The sequence below is a fragment of the Molothrus aeneus genome, chromosome 4 (assembly GCF_037042795.1).
Source record: "Molothrus aeneus isolate 106 chromosome 4, BPBGC_Maene_1.0, whole genome shotgun sequence".
Lineage (NCBI taxonomy): Eukaryota > Metazoa > Chordata > Aves > Passeriformes > Icteridae > Molothrus > Molothrus aeneus.
The window spans coordinates 62,513,592-62,531,458 of record NC_089649.1 but is presented as its reverse complement, the minus strand read 5'-3'; the positions used below and the strand labels follow the sequence as shown (position 1 = coordinate 62,531,458).

Below are 17,867 nucleotides of genomic sequence, written 5' to 3'. Positions count from 1 at the left end.
TTAAATTAACACCAGGCAAATTACATGTAATGGGACAAACTGAGTCAGACTAAAGCCAGTTTAATGCTCTGATACTGGCCAGAAAGAACAGAACTAGAGCAAATGTTACATTGAAATTCATTACACTGAAATTCCATTCCCTAAACAGGAATGGAATTGATAACAGCCTCTGATTCTCTTCCAAAACACTATAGTCTTTTATTTTGCCAAGTGAGCTGATGTTAAAATACAAGATAAATTTGTTTACAGCTGAGTTGGTCTCATAGAAAATGCTGTTGGCACACACATGTACTGAAAGCAAGTGAATTTGCTGTCCAATATCTAATTTTGTTGGCTCTTAGCCTTTCAGAGCTCACACAACCTAGCACAAGGCTTGCAAGATTACTACTTAAAACCCTACTGGCTAAAAGATGTCCTGCTCTTAAGCCAGGAAAAGCACCAGTGAGTCACCTAGAGGAAAAAACTGTACATAGACAGCTGCATAACTTCTTATTTCAATAATAAATTGTGTTGCCAGATTCACTTTTCAATATCTTAAAAAGAACTCAGTTTTGGATTTGCATATCCATAGAACCCCATCACAAGAATCTAGTTAGAATACACAACACATTAGTAGGGCAAGAGGGAAACATGTAAGTAGTAACAATGGGCTACAAATAAGAAATCCTAGACTTTCTATTTAAATATAACTGTGAAAATACATTACTTAAAATTAATTCTACTCATAATAAATAAAAAAAAATCCTCCCCACAGACTACACATAATGGGAAATGTAAAGATGTACCTCCAGAATATCTATCAGGACATTCTCTTCTGGCTGCTTCGTGCTCCGGACATTCTCCAGCAAGATGGAGTAGTAAACACCTTGTGGGTCAGACTGGTACAGGTTGTATGTGTCTGTCTGGTACCACTCCTGTACAGCCACAAACACCTGGTTTTCATCTGTACTGATTATCTGTAAATCCTGTAGGAAAATAAGATACAAAATGAATAATTTTTTACATAATTTCTATTGTACAAACAGTGACTTTGTCAGGAGTGTTTAATACTGGGGGGAGGGGAAACATCTGAATGTTTAAAAACAATAACCTCCCAAAATAATACTAATCAGCATGGCTATCCCAGTGCTCCAAAGTGGTTCCTCACTGCCTTCTGACTGCAGTGCAAACCACCTTAGTGAAGGAAAAAATCATGAATGTGCAATATCTGTACTCTGCTTTGACTTCAGCAGGAAATGATTTCTTGAAAGGAAAAAATAGTGAAAGGGAAAAAACCTCAAGTGACTGACTTTTTAAAATCTGGATAAGAGTCAATGGAAGAATGAAACAACATTAACAAAGCTAATCTAAAAAAATAATCTTCAAGTAATGGAGAAATGAAAATTAGGTAAAAAAATAGCATAGCACAAAGAGGATCAGATACATTGTACAGCACTTCACATGGGATATAGCACTTATCATGCACACAGCTCATGTGCATTGTAGTAGATTACATTAATTTGTCTATCTATGTCTACACAACCACTTAAATATTCAACAGTAATAAAAGGAGAGTCAACATTCTGCAATCATTTCCCAAGAATTTCAGGCATGGATATTGCTACAGCTTGCTTTCAGTTTTCCCAGCTTCTTCACTCCAAATGTCTCAGACAAAAAAAAAAATGCACAGCTGGGGAAAATAATTTAACACTAATATCAAACAGAAGAAATAAATCAGGAAGTAGCAACACTGAACTAAGCTTAGGAAAGAGAATAAAGGGACATGACTTGGCAACATGATTTGGGAGCACAAAGGCAGATGTTGGGGCTATGTAAGAAATGACATCAAGTCACAGAGACTGGAAGCTTGTAAACTCTTGATGACCTTGGAACTTAACTGGGATATTGCATTCAGTTCTGGTCACCTTATTATTGAAAAAGTTAAAGGCAATGGAGTGAATATTAAATAGTTACCAGAATATCAAGACAATATCAATTTAGAATGAATTAGCTTTAAAAAAAATCAAGAAAATAACTTTGTAGAACTCAAGGAGACAGACCAGTTTCATAAGAATCCAGTTAAGACTGAAGAAAGAGTGAGTAACAGAGGAACACTGAGTACTCAGCAAAGCATGGCAGTCACACTGTAGGCAATGCACAGTGACTGAGACACTTAGATTAAAAAAAGGCATGTATAGAAGTAAAATAATGCAAAGGAAAGATTTTTAATATGAACAGAGAAGGGCTATTAAATACTAATAGTTTAGTTATAGTTTAGTTAAATTTAAAGTATTTTTGCATATGTGACACAACACAAAGGAATCTAAGTGAAGTTTCCTATCAATGACAGCTCAATGCTGTTTCCAAAGACTCTCATTTGAACTTTGTAGTAAAGTAGATTTTTGTTTAGCATCCCAGGAATAGCTCTCTCTTTTTTTTGGTTTTTTTTGGTACTGAACAATTACTCCAAAGCAGAGTCTGCCAGAAATGCCAGCAAAACACAGCAACTGATCACAACAGGTTCTTTTAAAAGTCTCTTTAATATATAGAATGTTTCATTTCCTGCCTAGAACCAGGGCAACATGAGGATTGGTAGCCCACATGGAAAGTTCCCATGGCTATCTGAAAATAAGGATGGAAACAAAGCAGTCAAAAAGAATAAAGAAACAATTTTTTAATGTGAAAACCTCTAGAAAACCCTTAATCTTCCACGAAGCCAGGAGCCTTTTGCAAAATTAACGACTACATTATTACAATAAAACATTCATACAGTGCCACAGAAATGCAAACCCCCAGGGAATGTAGGCAAGGCACCTTTCCTGCCCCAATGCTGTCCCACTCCATGCTTTCCCTGGTGAGGTGGCAGGGGTTGCTTGGGTGGCCCTTGGTGGCAGAGTAAGAGCTGGGGATGGGCTCAGATCTGGGTCTCCCATCCCAGGCTGGGGTAGGAGCAGCTGAGCCATCAGAAGCAACACACAAAGAGCCAAAATGTGCAGTGCACAAGGACAGGGAGATTAATTTGGGGCAGACTGTGGGGGTCATGTGAGGGAAAGAGAGGTTGGATGCAAACTTTTACTCAGCAAATCAGAATTCACTTTCCTCTTGGCAGTGGCTGCTTCTAATAAAGATGTTTGTCCTCTCAGGCTGCTGGTTGGCAACTCTGCTGAGGCAAGAGTTTAACAGATCCTGGTCTTAGCAAGTGAAATTACCCTTGCACTGCCTTGAACTTTGTTCCTTCCTTTCAGATTTCCAGCTCAGCCTTACAGCTATTTTCCTTTCAGAATGATTTCTTTTCCCTCAAGAAACAAAGCAGTCTTTCAGTTATACTACCTTGCAACAATCCTGTGCAGCATTTCCTGCTTTCTGATACAATCTTCTGGGAAAAGTAATTGACAACGTGAGGAAAACTGCAAATTTCATGCCCAATTCTTCAACTTATCTTTCAAAATCCCAGTTAACACAAACTGCTGAAAATCTAGTTAAAACAAAGCCAAATGGTCATGTCACTTTTCTACTATTCCTATACAGAAAGGTGAATTTAAAAAGAAGGAATTAACTGGCAAATACAGGGGATGGATTCCATTCCTTCATCCCAGCTACCCCCACTGCTCAAGAGGTGAGAAGCACATGGACAGGGGACATCAGCAAATAGTGCTAGGCAGTACCTACTGTCTGTCACCTAAGAGTTAACCAGAAAGGATGTCCGAGGGAAAAAAAAATCTTGATGGAGAGAATGCACGTTTTTACTGCTTTATCTAATTCATGGACACAGTTACAACCTTAGGCTGTAACCTCAGCAGATCCTACAAGGAAAGCATTTATTCTTTTATGATTTCACGCTTGGACTACGGCAATTGCCTTTTGCTGGACCTGCTGCCTTCTCTCTCTACATTCTGCAAGCTACTCAAAGTGCCACTGATCATCACATTTTTCTGTAATTATGCTATTCACACACAATTTATTCAAATTAATTTATAAAGACCTTCTTCACTGATGTTAGAGATCTTCAGGGTTTGGAACATTCCTTATTGTCTCTATTCAGATTTTTGTTATCTCCAGGCTGCATTTTCATACACATTCACTATTTAAGATCTTGTGATTTTCTTTCACTTCCACGCTGAAATGAGAGCCCATGCCCTTCCAGACGACCCAAGGCAGAACCTTCTCCCAGATTTGCCATAGCAGGCATTGCTGTTTCTTCTGTGGTATGTTCATTTCTCCATGGGCATCCCTTCTCTTATCTCTACTACTTTACTTTTGCCCTCTCAAGTCTGCTATGCCTCCTCTGCTCTCTCTCTTACTGACCCAAGTATCCATGCTCTTGCTATTTTGACTTTCCTCTTTATCTCTTTGTTTTTGCAAAGCTCACCAATGTCAGCTGGTATCAGCCATAGTCTGTAATTCCCAAATACCAGTATTCTCCTTCTATCTCTTCTTAGGTTGTAAGCTTTTGCACAGTTCTGAGGTTCTATGAGCTGCATTGCCCAAAATTTCTTGTTGTTTTGTTTTGTTTTTTTTTAAACCTCTAAGCCCCCATGAGATTTCTCTGTTTTGTTTACTAAGGTGCTTCTTGTGCACTCTATTTTGTACAATTCCTTTGTCACAATTTTTCCTTCATCCTTCCCTCTTCACTGGGACATGTTATACCACACTAAGCACAGAAATCTGTATATTTATCAGTAAAAATCTGTGAAACTATTCATAGGTCCAAAGCAGTGAACCAGCCCATGGAATTAGAATTAAGGACAGCTGGAGATCTATTGAATCAGAATTACTTTTTCTGCAAAAAATGCTAAACAAATCCTGATCAAAGACTTCATATTAAAATTTGGCATGATTAAGTTAGGCATCCAGTGACAGGTCATGTCACTCCTGCTCTCTCAGGGACTTGTAAGCTGCTATGTTTGTACTGCATCAATAGCAGAGAACATAATTAACAAACAAATAACACAAAGAGAGTTTCAAAGTGATACCCAAAATAATTAGGCATTTGCAGAAGGCCAACTTGTTCCAAAAGATGAGCACCACTTCAAAGAAACTCCATATCACATGGAACAGACACGGTCTGTTAAATCAATGAGCCTGAGGGTGTACACAAGGCATTGAAAGAACTGGGCATGTTCAGCCATGACCTGGAGCACAGGCATCCAAGAACTCCTCCATCAAGTATACAGACACAATCAAATAATTCTTCTTGAAAACACTGCTTAAAAATTATTTCTTTAGTTCTAACACAGAGATACCAACAGTCTTTCCATAATTAATTAATTACCTGTTTTTAATGTAGTCAACTCTGTTATCAGATAAAGCTGAATGAACACCCAATCAAAAGTTGGTCCAAAAAGCCTAAAGCTATTAAACAGAGCTGGATGTGGGGCAGTTGGGGATAGCAGGAAAGAAGGGAAGAGGTTTAAAGGAGGAAGGGAAGGGGAATGAGTTGTTTTCATTGTATACAGACACATACCATCTACATTCAGTAACTGACCAGCCTATAAGTTTGCAAATACTTTACAGAATTTTATATTCAAGAAATGTTCAGTATGGTTTATCATATTACTAACTGTGATAAGAAATTCTATGACACAAATAAGTACAAATACAGCCTGAAGACAGAAGGCTACAAAGGATGACAAGATTGTACAGTCCACTAGTGCTCCTTTGTCTACAATGTGCTGATAACATATGAAGTATCATTCAAAATTCTTGGGGTTTAAATCTTACAATTTATGGTGCCAGAATTCTGCCCCTTTGCAATCTTTTGATGCTGTGGTTGAGCAAAATGTTAACATGAAATAAGCAATGTACTAAACAGAGAATGGTGAGGAGTAAATGTATCAGTAGTGGAACAGATGTAAGGACTCAAGGCTCTGCAGTCTCAGTCTTGACCTCCAGATGTACCACATTTATTCTCCTGTAATCTCTCAAGCACAGTCAAGGAAACTGGATGGCACATATCCCAAAGATAATCCTCCTAATCTTCCTTGCATGGCTGAGTAAAAAAGTTCATGGAGAGAAATCAATAAGTTGCACAGTGAAGAAAAGAACAGTTCCTTGAATCCTCCTCAGATGGATTTGTACACCCAGCAAGTCAGACAACTGCTATAGCTCAGGTTCACTGGCTGCTGTGGTGACACTGCCTGGGAAAGGAATATTTCCTCTGCAGCAAATGCCACTGCCACCTGCATTCCCACTCTTTCCCTTTTCTTCTTTGCTCAACAGCCATTCCAGTGGAGTTTCAGAAGAATGGAGCTGCCACTTAAAACTGCTCTTCTGCCTGGTACAGGGCAACAACCTCAGCCAAAGCTTCCCAGGGTGGTGAGTGGCAGAGGTGGCAAAGGGGCTTCCCAAGTGGAACAAAAATTACTGGGAGACTAAGAGCCTTGCAAATGAGCTGTCATAGATTCAGTAGTTTGCAATCCAACCATCTGGCAGCCAAATCCTTAGAGAACATCACACAAAAGGGTTGCAGGAATCTTCTACCATTTCTGCTGTTAATGGATAGACCCATTGAAGGATTGTCTTAGATCTATTTTTGAATGACACAGACAATTTCAGAAGTCTATGCTTAAAACAGTGATGAGTATTCAGACTGAAGCCAGAATGAGGTGGGCATGCTTTGAGGTGACCAGGTGAAAATCAAACCAAAAAAAATACATGGATCTGATAAAAGGCATCTATAGGAGATTTGTATTGCCATGAATAAAGTACAGACTTCAACCTATTTCTGAGGCAATTGGATTTTTTCTTCTTTTGTTTTTGTTTGCTCTTACCCTATACTTCCATTTTTCCTGGTTACCTGAAAAATTTTACATTATTGCTTATTTCACAAGATAGAAAATAGATACAGAGATTGAAAAAGATAAAAGAAGCTTTTCCCACACCATATATTTTCAGAACTATACTTTCTGAATTGCAGCCGGATACAACAAACAATAGAGCTCTCGCATCATTAAGATTTTGTAGGAGGCATGAATGAATGCAGAGTCAATCAATGCCTTGTATCAGTTCTTAAAGGGAGATCATTATCAATAGGATTTATTTAAGAGAGACGGGAAGAGGACTCAGAATAATTAAATTATTCCAAATTCCAATAGTAAAATTGCCATAATTTGTAGCAGTTTCCTTGGCTTGGTCAAAAATTTTGTTAACGATGTTTTTTGCTTAAACTCTCAGAATGAACTAGTTCCCAGTTTTATTGTTACCCACATCAGAGCATGACTCAAATACCTGAACAAGGACCAGCCCCAATGTACTGCTCCTCTCTCTCCCTCTTCAAATTGCACTTCTCAAGGAGAGGGCAATCAGGGCTGCAGGAACTTGTGCAATACAAGTGTGCTGAGAGTCTGGATGGGGCTTTCGCCTGTGCCTCTGGGCAGACTTACCCTCCCAGCTGTGGCAGCTGAACCTCTGCTCCAGGCTGAACACGGCCCAGGGGGGATTGCTGGATCCCCCTGGGACACTCCTAACCAGCCAAGCTGACACACAAATGCTGTCCTGCTGCTCTTGCCTTGATTTTGGTATTCACTTCCTATGAGTTCCTAACTTGTGATCTAGTTTTAGCAGCACAGAACAAGCAATCTTGGTACAATGGAATACAGTATAGAAACCAGTTCAATTTTAAAACAACAGTTTGAAAACAGTAGTTTGAAAATTCCTCTTCTGTTTTGGGGAGCATACAAGCAACCTTTGATATGGTCTCACCAGCCTTTGCTTCCACCTTTCCTGGCAGCAGCCAGCACTTGTCAAATGCAGGAGACAGCTGTGGGATTCCATGCAATGTCAGTATCAAACACAGTGTTACAAAAAGAAAAAGATCTCTCACCAGCACAGAAGAAAGGTTAAAAAAATTATCTGAATTCTGATGGCCCCCAATGGCTCTGCTGTCTGTACACACACAGAGCTATGATGTGTTACAAAAAGGTGATCTCAGAGGCACTGTGGAGCTGGAGCCCAGAAACTTAACAGAGGTAAAGCTTGGCTGGAAGCTGCTTTTAGCAGCCTCTCATTCACAAGTAAGGAGGACTGTAAATATGTCCAAAGACACACTATTATTTTCTAGGTTTCTCTTTGGGGATGCATTTGGACAAACACAAACAAAAACACAAATGCAAATAATATTAAAAAAAAGATAATAAATTCCTTGCAGATTTCCAACCTTTTTATATTGAAAGGAAAATGAGACATCAAAAACATTTTCTAACTATTCAGTCTGAAACTGCTCATTCCATCTCTTTATGCAAAATCATCATGAAAGGAATCTATGCAGCAAAAGAATAACATCTGAAGAACCCAGCCCAGTTCCCTAAGGGTACAGGCTGCATTTTGGCACAGCTCTCCTGATATTGTTAGACACAACCTTGACTAGTCTAGAGCAAGTTCTGACTTAGCTACAGTTTTCCTTCCCTATTAACAATCATTGCTCAAAAATTCTGTACAGAGACCACTTGGAAAGAGATTTTTTTGACACTTCATTTCATGCTTTCAAGAAAAATGAAATATAGCCTGCTACTGTCATGCTTCATCTCCTGGTTAAGCAAAATCTAATATTAAAACCCTCTGAAACTCAGATCTTTCAAAAGCTATTGGTTTTAATCAATCTTAAAAAACATCCTTTGTAAATTCTTCCATTCTGTTTATCTCCAACCACCATAAAAGAAGCAGCTTCAAAGCCACATGTTCTAAACGCACATTTAATGTGCCAGGATCTTTGCTGATATCCTGTGTCTTTGCAAAGTTCCATGATCCAATTCTACTGCACTTGGATGATTCTCACTGAAATATAGCACTGTGAAAAATTTTAGAGCTGTGTTCATATTTACTTCAGTATGTAAAATTTCTGTTCTAATGTGAAGGTACCAAATCACTTAAAAGAAAATGTCTTAGAAAAGGTTAAAATCTTTCATATTCATCATTATTCTAAATCACTATTCTAAATGTATTTCTGGCTTCCAGGCCCTCTTCCTGCAATTTTCAACTCTGTTTTGTGCAGATACCAAAGAAACGTTTCCTGGCAGTATTGTCAAAATGCTGAAGAGATAATATTTACTTTATTTTTCTTGTTGGGTATTGTCTGAACTAGGAAGAGCACAAAAACATCCCTTTCAAAATGACATAGTCAACCTGTTCCTAGGTAGCAATAGACTCTATCCAAAATGAAACCATTAACTTCTAATTTATTTATTCAGTCAGGCCTGGGGTAATCCACTCAGCAAGGAAAAAAAAAAAAAAAAAGAGAAAAATAAACAAAAGCCATATTTTCCAAGGCAAAGAATTGAGCATGCAGCACTATTTCAAACAATCCAGACTCCATATGACAGAAATGCCAGGGAATTGTGGCTGACACTTTATGAATGTGTCAGAAGCTCCTTGTTTACACTCTGCTTCCCTGCCTTGCTCCTTAATTGCTTATTTGTGTCCCAGTGCAGGGTTCAATGGGCTGCAGTCACCTGAGGTTTCCATGTTTGGCATATTTTAACCTTCAAAACCTGGATATTCTCCTGCTGTTTTCCTGACTACAGTTTCCCCCAAGAAAGCACAAAGGCTGCCTTGAAGGCCTAAAACCCACAGAAATAACTTTGTGTTACTGTTGGTCTATATACCTGTCTTTGACTACACATTTCTTGACAAGATAGAGACACAGAGAGATAGAGAGATAGATATTTCTGTAGTGTTACTAGGAACATATCCAAGTTTCAGATTTTTGTCCAACTAATACCTGAGGATTTGATCTGAGATTCTGGTAATATGAAGTAATTTAAAATTACTTCAGATCACCATTTATACTGGCATAAAAAAATCTAAGATGAAAAAAATCTAATATTAGAATGTTTGCTTTATAACAATAACAGCAAAAGGAAATAAATTGTACTCTAATGTCCATCCTTAGATGGGCAATTAATTAAACGAATACAATTCAAGGCATGCAAAGAAAACAAGTTCTCTGCTAAGTAAGTGGCAGAATCACAGAGAATCACATGAAAAAGCAGGAACCTCATGAGACCTCCAGATCAGCCTCCTGCTGGGAGCAGGGTGAACCGTAAGGTCAGAGCTTGTTACTGAGGGTTTTATCCAGCTGGATCTCTCAAACTTCCAAGTTATTTTTCTTCAGGACTGCAGAAGCCTTCTAACTGTAAAGTTAGGAAATAGACTGTGTGCAGCACAAAAAATTCAACTGCATCAGTTAGACCATATTTAAATTTCTGTGCTTAACTGCTGATTTACTATGGAAATATAGAAACCCTACCACCAGGAAGATATGGTAGACTGAAGGAGCCTCTCACCAAGTCTTGCAATTTCATTGAGCAGCCAAAGTCAGTACTGGGATTCTTTAATGAAATAGAGAAACACCAAGTAGCTAATTTCTCTTCTATTAATATTCATGCTTATACCAGACAACACCATGTGGAATTAAAATGTAATTGATTCTTGAAAGAACACTTGTTCTATATCTTTCCATTGCCATTGGGTGTATAGCACTGCCTCATGGAATCAAAGCTCAAAAACTGTTGCAGTAACTGATGACAAATAAGCTGTTGTACATTATTCCCCTCTATGGTTTACAAGTACTACATTAATGAAATAAAAATAAAAGCAGCATTCAAAATAAAAACAAGGGTTCAAAAATCCTTACAAGGAGAAACGTTGATCTCAGAATAATGAAGTTTGAAAAAGAGCAGAACAAAACAAGTTTAGGTAGAAAGAGAAGATGACAAATGCAACAAGAGAAAGGAAAGCATGCACACTTACTTTTGGCAATGCATATTTTGGCAACTTCATCTGAACAAAGCCATTTCGACGGTACGACACGTAATACTTGGTCCTGTTTGCTGATGTTGTCTACAGAAAGGAGAAACAGAACTCTGTGACAGCTTATGTGAAATCTAAAGAGCCTGAGATAGCAAACTGCTTTACATTTCAGCTGTAACTGAAATATGTAGTCATTATTTTTACTGCAGAGTTCCAAAGTACCAAAAGGAATATTCCAAATAAACATCAGTGAAAATTGTCAACTCACAACCTCTCCTGGATTTTCTAATCAAAAATTTAACACCAATGTGCTGGTATATAAATTGGCGTAATTCCAACTAAGCCTTTGAGCACCACCAGATCATATCAGTAAATAAAACTCAGCCTTTGGCAATATTTCACTTTTTTTCACATTAAGCTTCATCTTCTTTTTTTGACTTGGGAAATCCATTTAAAATACTACCCCAATCACACTATTTTTCTCCTAATTTTTTGTGTTTAAAAAGGGAACAAGATTCAAAAGACAGCCTATCTTGAAACATGAAAACTTGACTTGGCTTGGTAAAAATAAAGTTGATATATGACAGCAGGTCCACATGCCTGAATATTTTAAAGGTAACAAAGTATTTAATATTGTATGCATTTTTTTTGTGGTATAAAGAATGTGATGCCTTTAGGAATGTGATTTGTGAAATGATGATGGATCAAACCAAAAACCTCATCATTTGTTTAACTAGTGCTAAATGGCAGTCTTACCCATCTGTCCACGGGCTTTTTTTAAATGCATGTTTTATCATCATTCATTTAAATGACTGGAGATGAAGCAAGGCAGAGGAAAATTGGACTTGAAGCACATAGTCATGTCAAGCCTCACTGATATTAAAGGCTGGTCTGTGCTTAAGAACAGCGTTGAAACTTTAATCCTCCTACGAAAATCACCTCTGAAACTGTCTGACTGTCAGTGCAAATTGGGAAAAAAAATGAGTATTAGAAAGTTTCTAATCTTTGTGGATATAGGCATACTAAAGAAATGTGGCTGAGATGGTAAAAATCTCCAAAATAGATTTGGGCCAGTGCAGACCTGCAACACTGTGATGCACATCTGCACAGCTCAGGCAAGATGAACAATGCCAGAGGCAGGGAGACAGTCTCAAAGTCTCCTGTCTTTTTGCACAGAGGATTCTGTCCCATCCTCTTTCTGACAGGCATCATTGTGATATCATGAGGAGTCCTTGGTCTGATTATAACTTATATAACTGTACTTTAGTGTAGTGATAAAAGAATTTCCACATAGTTTCAAAAGTATGTGTTTCTCAGATGTGCAGTTGATGTGTGGTTTCACTGGAACAGGTAAATGCTGTCCTGCCTCACAGCTCTGGGGTGCTGTGCTTCAGATGTGACTACAGGATCCCAGAGTCACCTTCTATCCTCCAGTAATACAGATATGGCTAACTGCAAACCAATTTAGCAATAAGATATACGTTACATATTGTGTTTTACTGCAGAAAAGTCCAAAGGAAAAACACTAGGGATGTTTCCCCCTTTATGAGGAACACATGAACATCTCATCTACTGGCACTGACATGTCTCAGATCTAGAGAGACCAAATTACCAAAAGCATCATTGAGGAGCAACTGTCTATTACTTATGTGTACATTTCCACCTTTTGTGTCTGCTCATGTCTGTCATGAAAGGGAGTAATAGCTCAGGATGCAGTTGTACATGGCATCCAGCAAAGCAAAATGCTTGATGAGGAAGCAGCCAGTGTTTTGCTGAGCACAGCAGTCTGGAAGTTTGCATGGTGAGAAGAAGTTCTCAGCATCTACACACTATGAAATGGATTTTTAGACTGTGCCTGGGGGGAGCCACAGATGATAACACCTTTGAGCAAAATGCGTGCCATGAGTGCTAGATCTTATCTGAAAAAGGCTACTTCAGTCCAGAAGTTCTTTCTCAATGCCATGGGTTTTAGTTTTGGGGTTTTCTTTGTTATTGTTATGGTATTTTTTTTTCCATTTAGTTGGTGTGTGGGTTTTTGTTGGGCTTTCTTTCGTTTTTTTTTGGTTGGGGATTTTTTTAGTGTTAATTCTTCTAAGCCATGCAGGTCCTTGAAACCACTATGCCAAACAAGAGGAGAAAAGATCCTTTGTGACCCTGCTAATTTACAGGTCCTTGTGGAAGAAACAGGCTCAAGGGGGGAAAGTTGGAAAGGAGCCAAGCTGATGCACACTGAGGCACTGGTGGGGAGGGGTATCCACTGCCCCAAAATAGCTTTCCTGCAAAAGCCAGTAAATATACAAGCCTTGCAGCAAACAAATCTCATCAAAGTAAGAGAAAAATGATAGCTGAGCACTAAGGAAAGCACAAGCAACTTCCCTACTAAAATCTAATAAAACAAAAAGGGCATAACTGCTCCTTGAGAAGTTTGCAGCTCTGAGAGATTCAAACCACAACCAATGCCAAGCACTTAAAACAATACAAGTGTGCCTGAGCTGTACTGGTGCCACATGGCTGACAAAGTTCCAGTCCATATTTCTGCAGGCAGGTCTTGTAATTTGGGAATGAAACAACCCCAATGTAATTTGGACCACCATGAGTTGTAGACGTTGTGCTTGGGGACACGGTTTAGTGATGGACTTGGCAGTGTTCGGTTTGTGGCTGGACTCAATTTTAAGGGTCTTTTCCAATCTAAATCATCCTATGATTCCATGCTAATTTGCTCCAAGCTCCCCAGCTATGGCCATTTTGCTTCCTAAGCACAGCCATGTTAGCAGTTCTTTCCTGGCAAAATCTCTTCAGAGGAAAATCCATGTGCAAGAGAAGAAGCTGTGCAACTACTCTGTCAGTGGCTGCCCTTGGATGCTCTTCCCAGGGAATGTTTTTGTGTTTTGTCCTGGAAAGGACCTAAAAGAGTTTCTAATCTCAGGAACACAAGGTTTGCATTTCACCTAACACACAAGAGTATTTATAAAAAGTAACACAATCCACTTGAAAATTTTCATATAGTTAAAGGTCAACTGGTTGCACAAACTAAAGATGCTTTTTTTTTTAAATTTCTTTTTTGTTTGGAATGATAAAGGAATGCTTTTTTCCATGTAAAAAATCATAAATCATCATTCATGAATTCCTCCCTGCTCCTTACAGTGTTGCTGCACTGTTTGGAACTTTATTTTTGAATTCCAAAATAAGCTCTCTCTCTCAAAAATGGCAGAGAAATATGAGGTACATATATACCTGAAGAAATATGTAGTCATCCTGCACAGTCAGGGAATCCCGATCAGTGCTGCCAGCAAATGGGACTGTCATTGTCTTATCAGAACAATTTTGAATCTGGCAAGTGATGTAGCGATAACCTGAGGGAAGAGAGACAGAAACATATGACAGGGTTATCAAGGGAAAAAGAAGCAAGCAGTACTAAATGCTATTCATGTAGGAAAAAGGCTGCCTTTGCCAGGTGAGTTAGTTGTAGAATTATTACATTAAACTCTCCTATAAGACTTTTTCAATCTCCAACATACTGAGAATATATTAACTGCTTACAGCTCAGATTGTTCCCTGGAGGCAGCCTGTTATTATCCAAATTTTGCTGGTCCAGAGAGATTAGGGGTTAGATGAATGAGCCATTCATGGGTGGGGATAATAGAAGAAGCCTCTTTTCTCACTTAACCTATGCACAGAGCCGAATTATTCACTTGGAGATATGGCAGCCTGACACAACATAGCTGAAATCAATAGATCAAGCCCAGTATAAAATTGTGATGAATGAGAAAAGAATCAGGCTCCATTTAATAGACAGCGTGCAGAATTTTAAAGCCTATTTTCAAAGCTCTGTAAGAATGTTCAGACACACTATTAGCACACTATTGGAACTGGTCTGTTGGGGCAGGATTTCTATATTCAGAGTTAATATCTTGCTGCAAAAGCTTAGACTGATTTACAATCAGAGGAGGCTATGGCCTTTCTCTTCCTCTCCAGTTAGCAAGGACTATCTTCTCTCCCTGGATTCTTAGAACAGCACCACTGCATCTTTGATATAATCTGCTCTTATCAGAGACAGCAGAGCCAACAATCACTATCTTATACCAGCTGTGACTTAAAGACCTTCTCTGGGACTCTTTAAGACCTTCCCTAAGCTCTTGTACAGCTCATCCTTTGTCACAAGCTTCTGAGCACAAAGCAGTTGAGCGACTTGCCCAAGCACAGTGAGGAAAATGTTATTTACACAATCTTGTGCCCAGATCACTAATGCTACCCATGCTCCAGGTACAGTGTGAGAGAGCAAATCATGTATCCCCATGTCCTTAACTAGCTTTGCAGTGTGAGGGGAAATGCATCCCACATTTAATGACTTCTTATTAGAGAAGGACAAACCAGTATACTGGATACAATTATTTGTTTTAAAATCTGGATCTGTTTTAGAGGCAGTTAGAGTCAATCCAAGTTCTCCTGCTTATGTCCAAATCATCACCATGAGGATATTTGGTGCAGCAATGGACCACCTAAAGTCTTGCAGGTGTTCACAGTTCACAACACAAAAATTACAGTTCTTTGTCATATGGGTAGTGCAAAGATGCTGTTTTTACTAAAATCAATGGCTATGCTTGTATTGACCCTAATTGCATAAAGTCAGTCCAGGAGATATTTCATGAGAGTTTTTCTTTCTCTGCTATTTCTTAAATAATAAAAAATAAAATAAGAATCCCACCAAAAAAAAAAACAACACAACAACAACAAAACAAAACAAAACAAACCCCCAAAAAACAAAAAACCAAAAAACAAACAAAAAACCCCAAAACAAAACAAAGAAAAAACCCAAACCAAAAAACCAAAACAAAACCCCACCAAAACTGAAACAAACAAACAAAAAAAGAAGCAACCAACCAACCAAAAAAAACACCCAATAACTAACCAACCAACAAACCAACCAACCAATCACACTCCCCTCCAAAAAAGCCACCCTAAACCAAAACCAACCAAATGAAAAAATAAACCAAAAAAACCACCCAAAATCCACCACCAACCAAAATCTCCTTGGCATTCAGTCCCTGAAGAATCATCTTACATTGTCTGTAAAGAAAACACCTGATGGAGCTGTCACCATGTCTCATAAACCTCACTGCTAAAAGATTTAGACTTTTTTTCATTCAGCTTTTAACATGATAACTTTGATTTTTTAATAGGGCTATAATTAAGAAAAGCTATGGGAACAGAGCAAGTCAAACTGTGCATTCTTTATGGCTCACTTTTAGACTGCACAGGAACTTAGGTGATCTGATTCAAGGAATTAAATTATCTTTCAAGAGTAGGATAGGTAACAAGAAAATATACAAGCATTTGGAATCATGGTGACTCTTTAAGCACATTCTGACTACTAATCAGCTTTTCCATTTATTTCCCTTTTGAAGTTTCAGAGTATACTGGATACTATAAGATGAGGAAATTCTGAGAGATGGTGGCTGCTGCACTAGACCTGACATGTGCAATGATTCACATTAATAGACACTCACCCAGCACTAACACTGCATTGCCAGTTTTATTCGCAAATCAGGAAAAACTGTTCAATGTTCAAATGCCAGGATAAATTGCACTATTAATGGACATTATCAATAGAGCTTAGCATCTTGACATCAATTCCTCTTAAAGTGAAAAACAAGTAGATTTTAAATTACACTATATTTTTATATAACAGGACAGTTTTGCTGACTACAAATAAACAGAGAAAGAATCTGACTTGCACATTTTCTCTTCTGACTAGTTTTAAAAACAGTCCAAAAAGTACCTGTAAACCAAAGAGAAATAACTACATACTAGTGTATCAATTGATAACATTTTCATTTGCATACCTCCACTGGGGTCCTGGATTTCCATATGAACTAAATCAAGGTCCCCGTCAACTCCAGCAACAGCCCTGAGAACATAATGTAATCAAGTTATGTAGAGCCAGCTACAGAATAGCAATCATGTGGATGGAAGAAAAGAGAGGATTTCATACCAACCAGCTTTAGAATTCTACATGGGAATAAAATAAACCCCATTTATAATGTCCTATTACTAACATCTATAAACAACTTATTTTTTCCTACTTTACATTATGCTTTTCTTAAATTTCTTTAGAATCTCTTCTACTAAAAAATGCATATAAATAGAATCAATTGAAAAAAAAGAGTAGAAATATGCATGAAACTAGGAAGAAACCTTCATAATCATAAATTGATATATACACACATGCAGATATGCAGACATTCACATGCACTGGCAAGCACTATAGCATCTTTTTACAATTATGTTTAACATTTGAGACTATAAAGCAGATTTAATGCTAAAAAAGAGTTAGATTCCTTTCTTATTAGAAATATCTTAGACTTGACACATGGTTTCCATAACAAATTGATATATCTTTGGTTAGCATAGTCAAGGGAAGAGTACATTCTGCTTTGACAAAGAAAATGAAGAATAATTTTGAGAAAAATATCCTGAGAAGGAAATTCTGTCAGAGTTGATCAAGGTACCATTTAACTTTGTAAAGGTGTAATGGGAATACAGGATGATTTTCTCCCAGTATCTCTCATGTCAAATATGCTCAGCCAAAAGATGAGTTTTCTGCCCTCAGGGCTTCCATCCCAGCCTGGCAATGGCAGCCCCAACTGTGCTTTTTTCTGGCCCTTCTATTGTCATCAGTCAGGCAGATTCTGCAGAGACAGCTCTGGGCTGGCAGTTGGGCTGTCACAACGTGGAGCAGCATCCAGCCCCACTCCCACAGACACATCACTTTTCTCAAGGCCCTTCACTGGCAGGGCAAGAGTCATCGAGGCAGAAAATGTGAGCTGAAGACATGCAAAGGAGATCCACTGAGTGATAAAGTGCAGCTGGATGCAGATATTATAAAGGTCCATTAAGATACTTAAGAGAAGATTATCATTTTGATACAATTATTAACAATCAAATGCCATAAAGCTAGACTTTGTCTGAAATTACATCATTGTTTAATGGTTTTAGTGGCAGTGATTTATGAGGAGTGGTTAAAACTCAGACTCAGTAAATGGTGGCTCTTCAGGAACACAGGCCAGGGGGGAGAAACTGGCCACTGCTGCATAACAACCAGAAATAATCACATTTGCTGTTTTTCCCTATAAGATAAATGA

General features: G+C 38.2%; 1 protein-coding gene across 3 annotated transcripts in view; it reads right to left on the bottom strand.

Moving 5' to 3' along the window:
- Positions 1 to 17,867, bottom strand: part of SORCS2 (sortilin related VPS10 domain containing receptor 2) — a 537,400-nt gene that overhangs the window by 81,634 nt on the left and 437,899 nt on the right. For all 3 annotated transcript variants that reach the window (XM_066548660.1, XM_066548659.1, XM_066548661.1), the window contains exons 6-9: positions 16,569 to 16,633; positions 13,960 to 14,078; positions 10,726 to 10,815; positions 786 to 965 (exon numbers count right to left, since the gene is read on the bottom strand). In XM_066548660.1, coding sequence (XP_066404757.1) covers positions 786 to 965; positions 10,726 to 10,815; positions 13,960 to 14,078; positions 16,569 to 16,633 — 454 coding nt within the window. The remainder of the gene's footprint in view (positions 1 to 785; positions 966 to 10,725; positions 10,816 to 13,959; positions 14,079 to 16,568; positions 16,634 to 17,867) is intronic.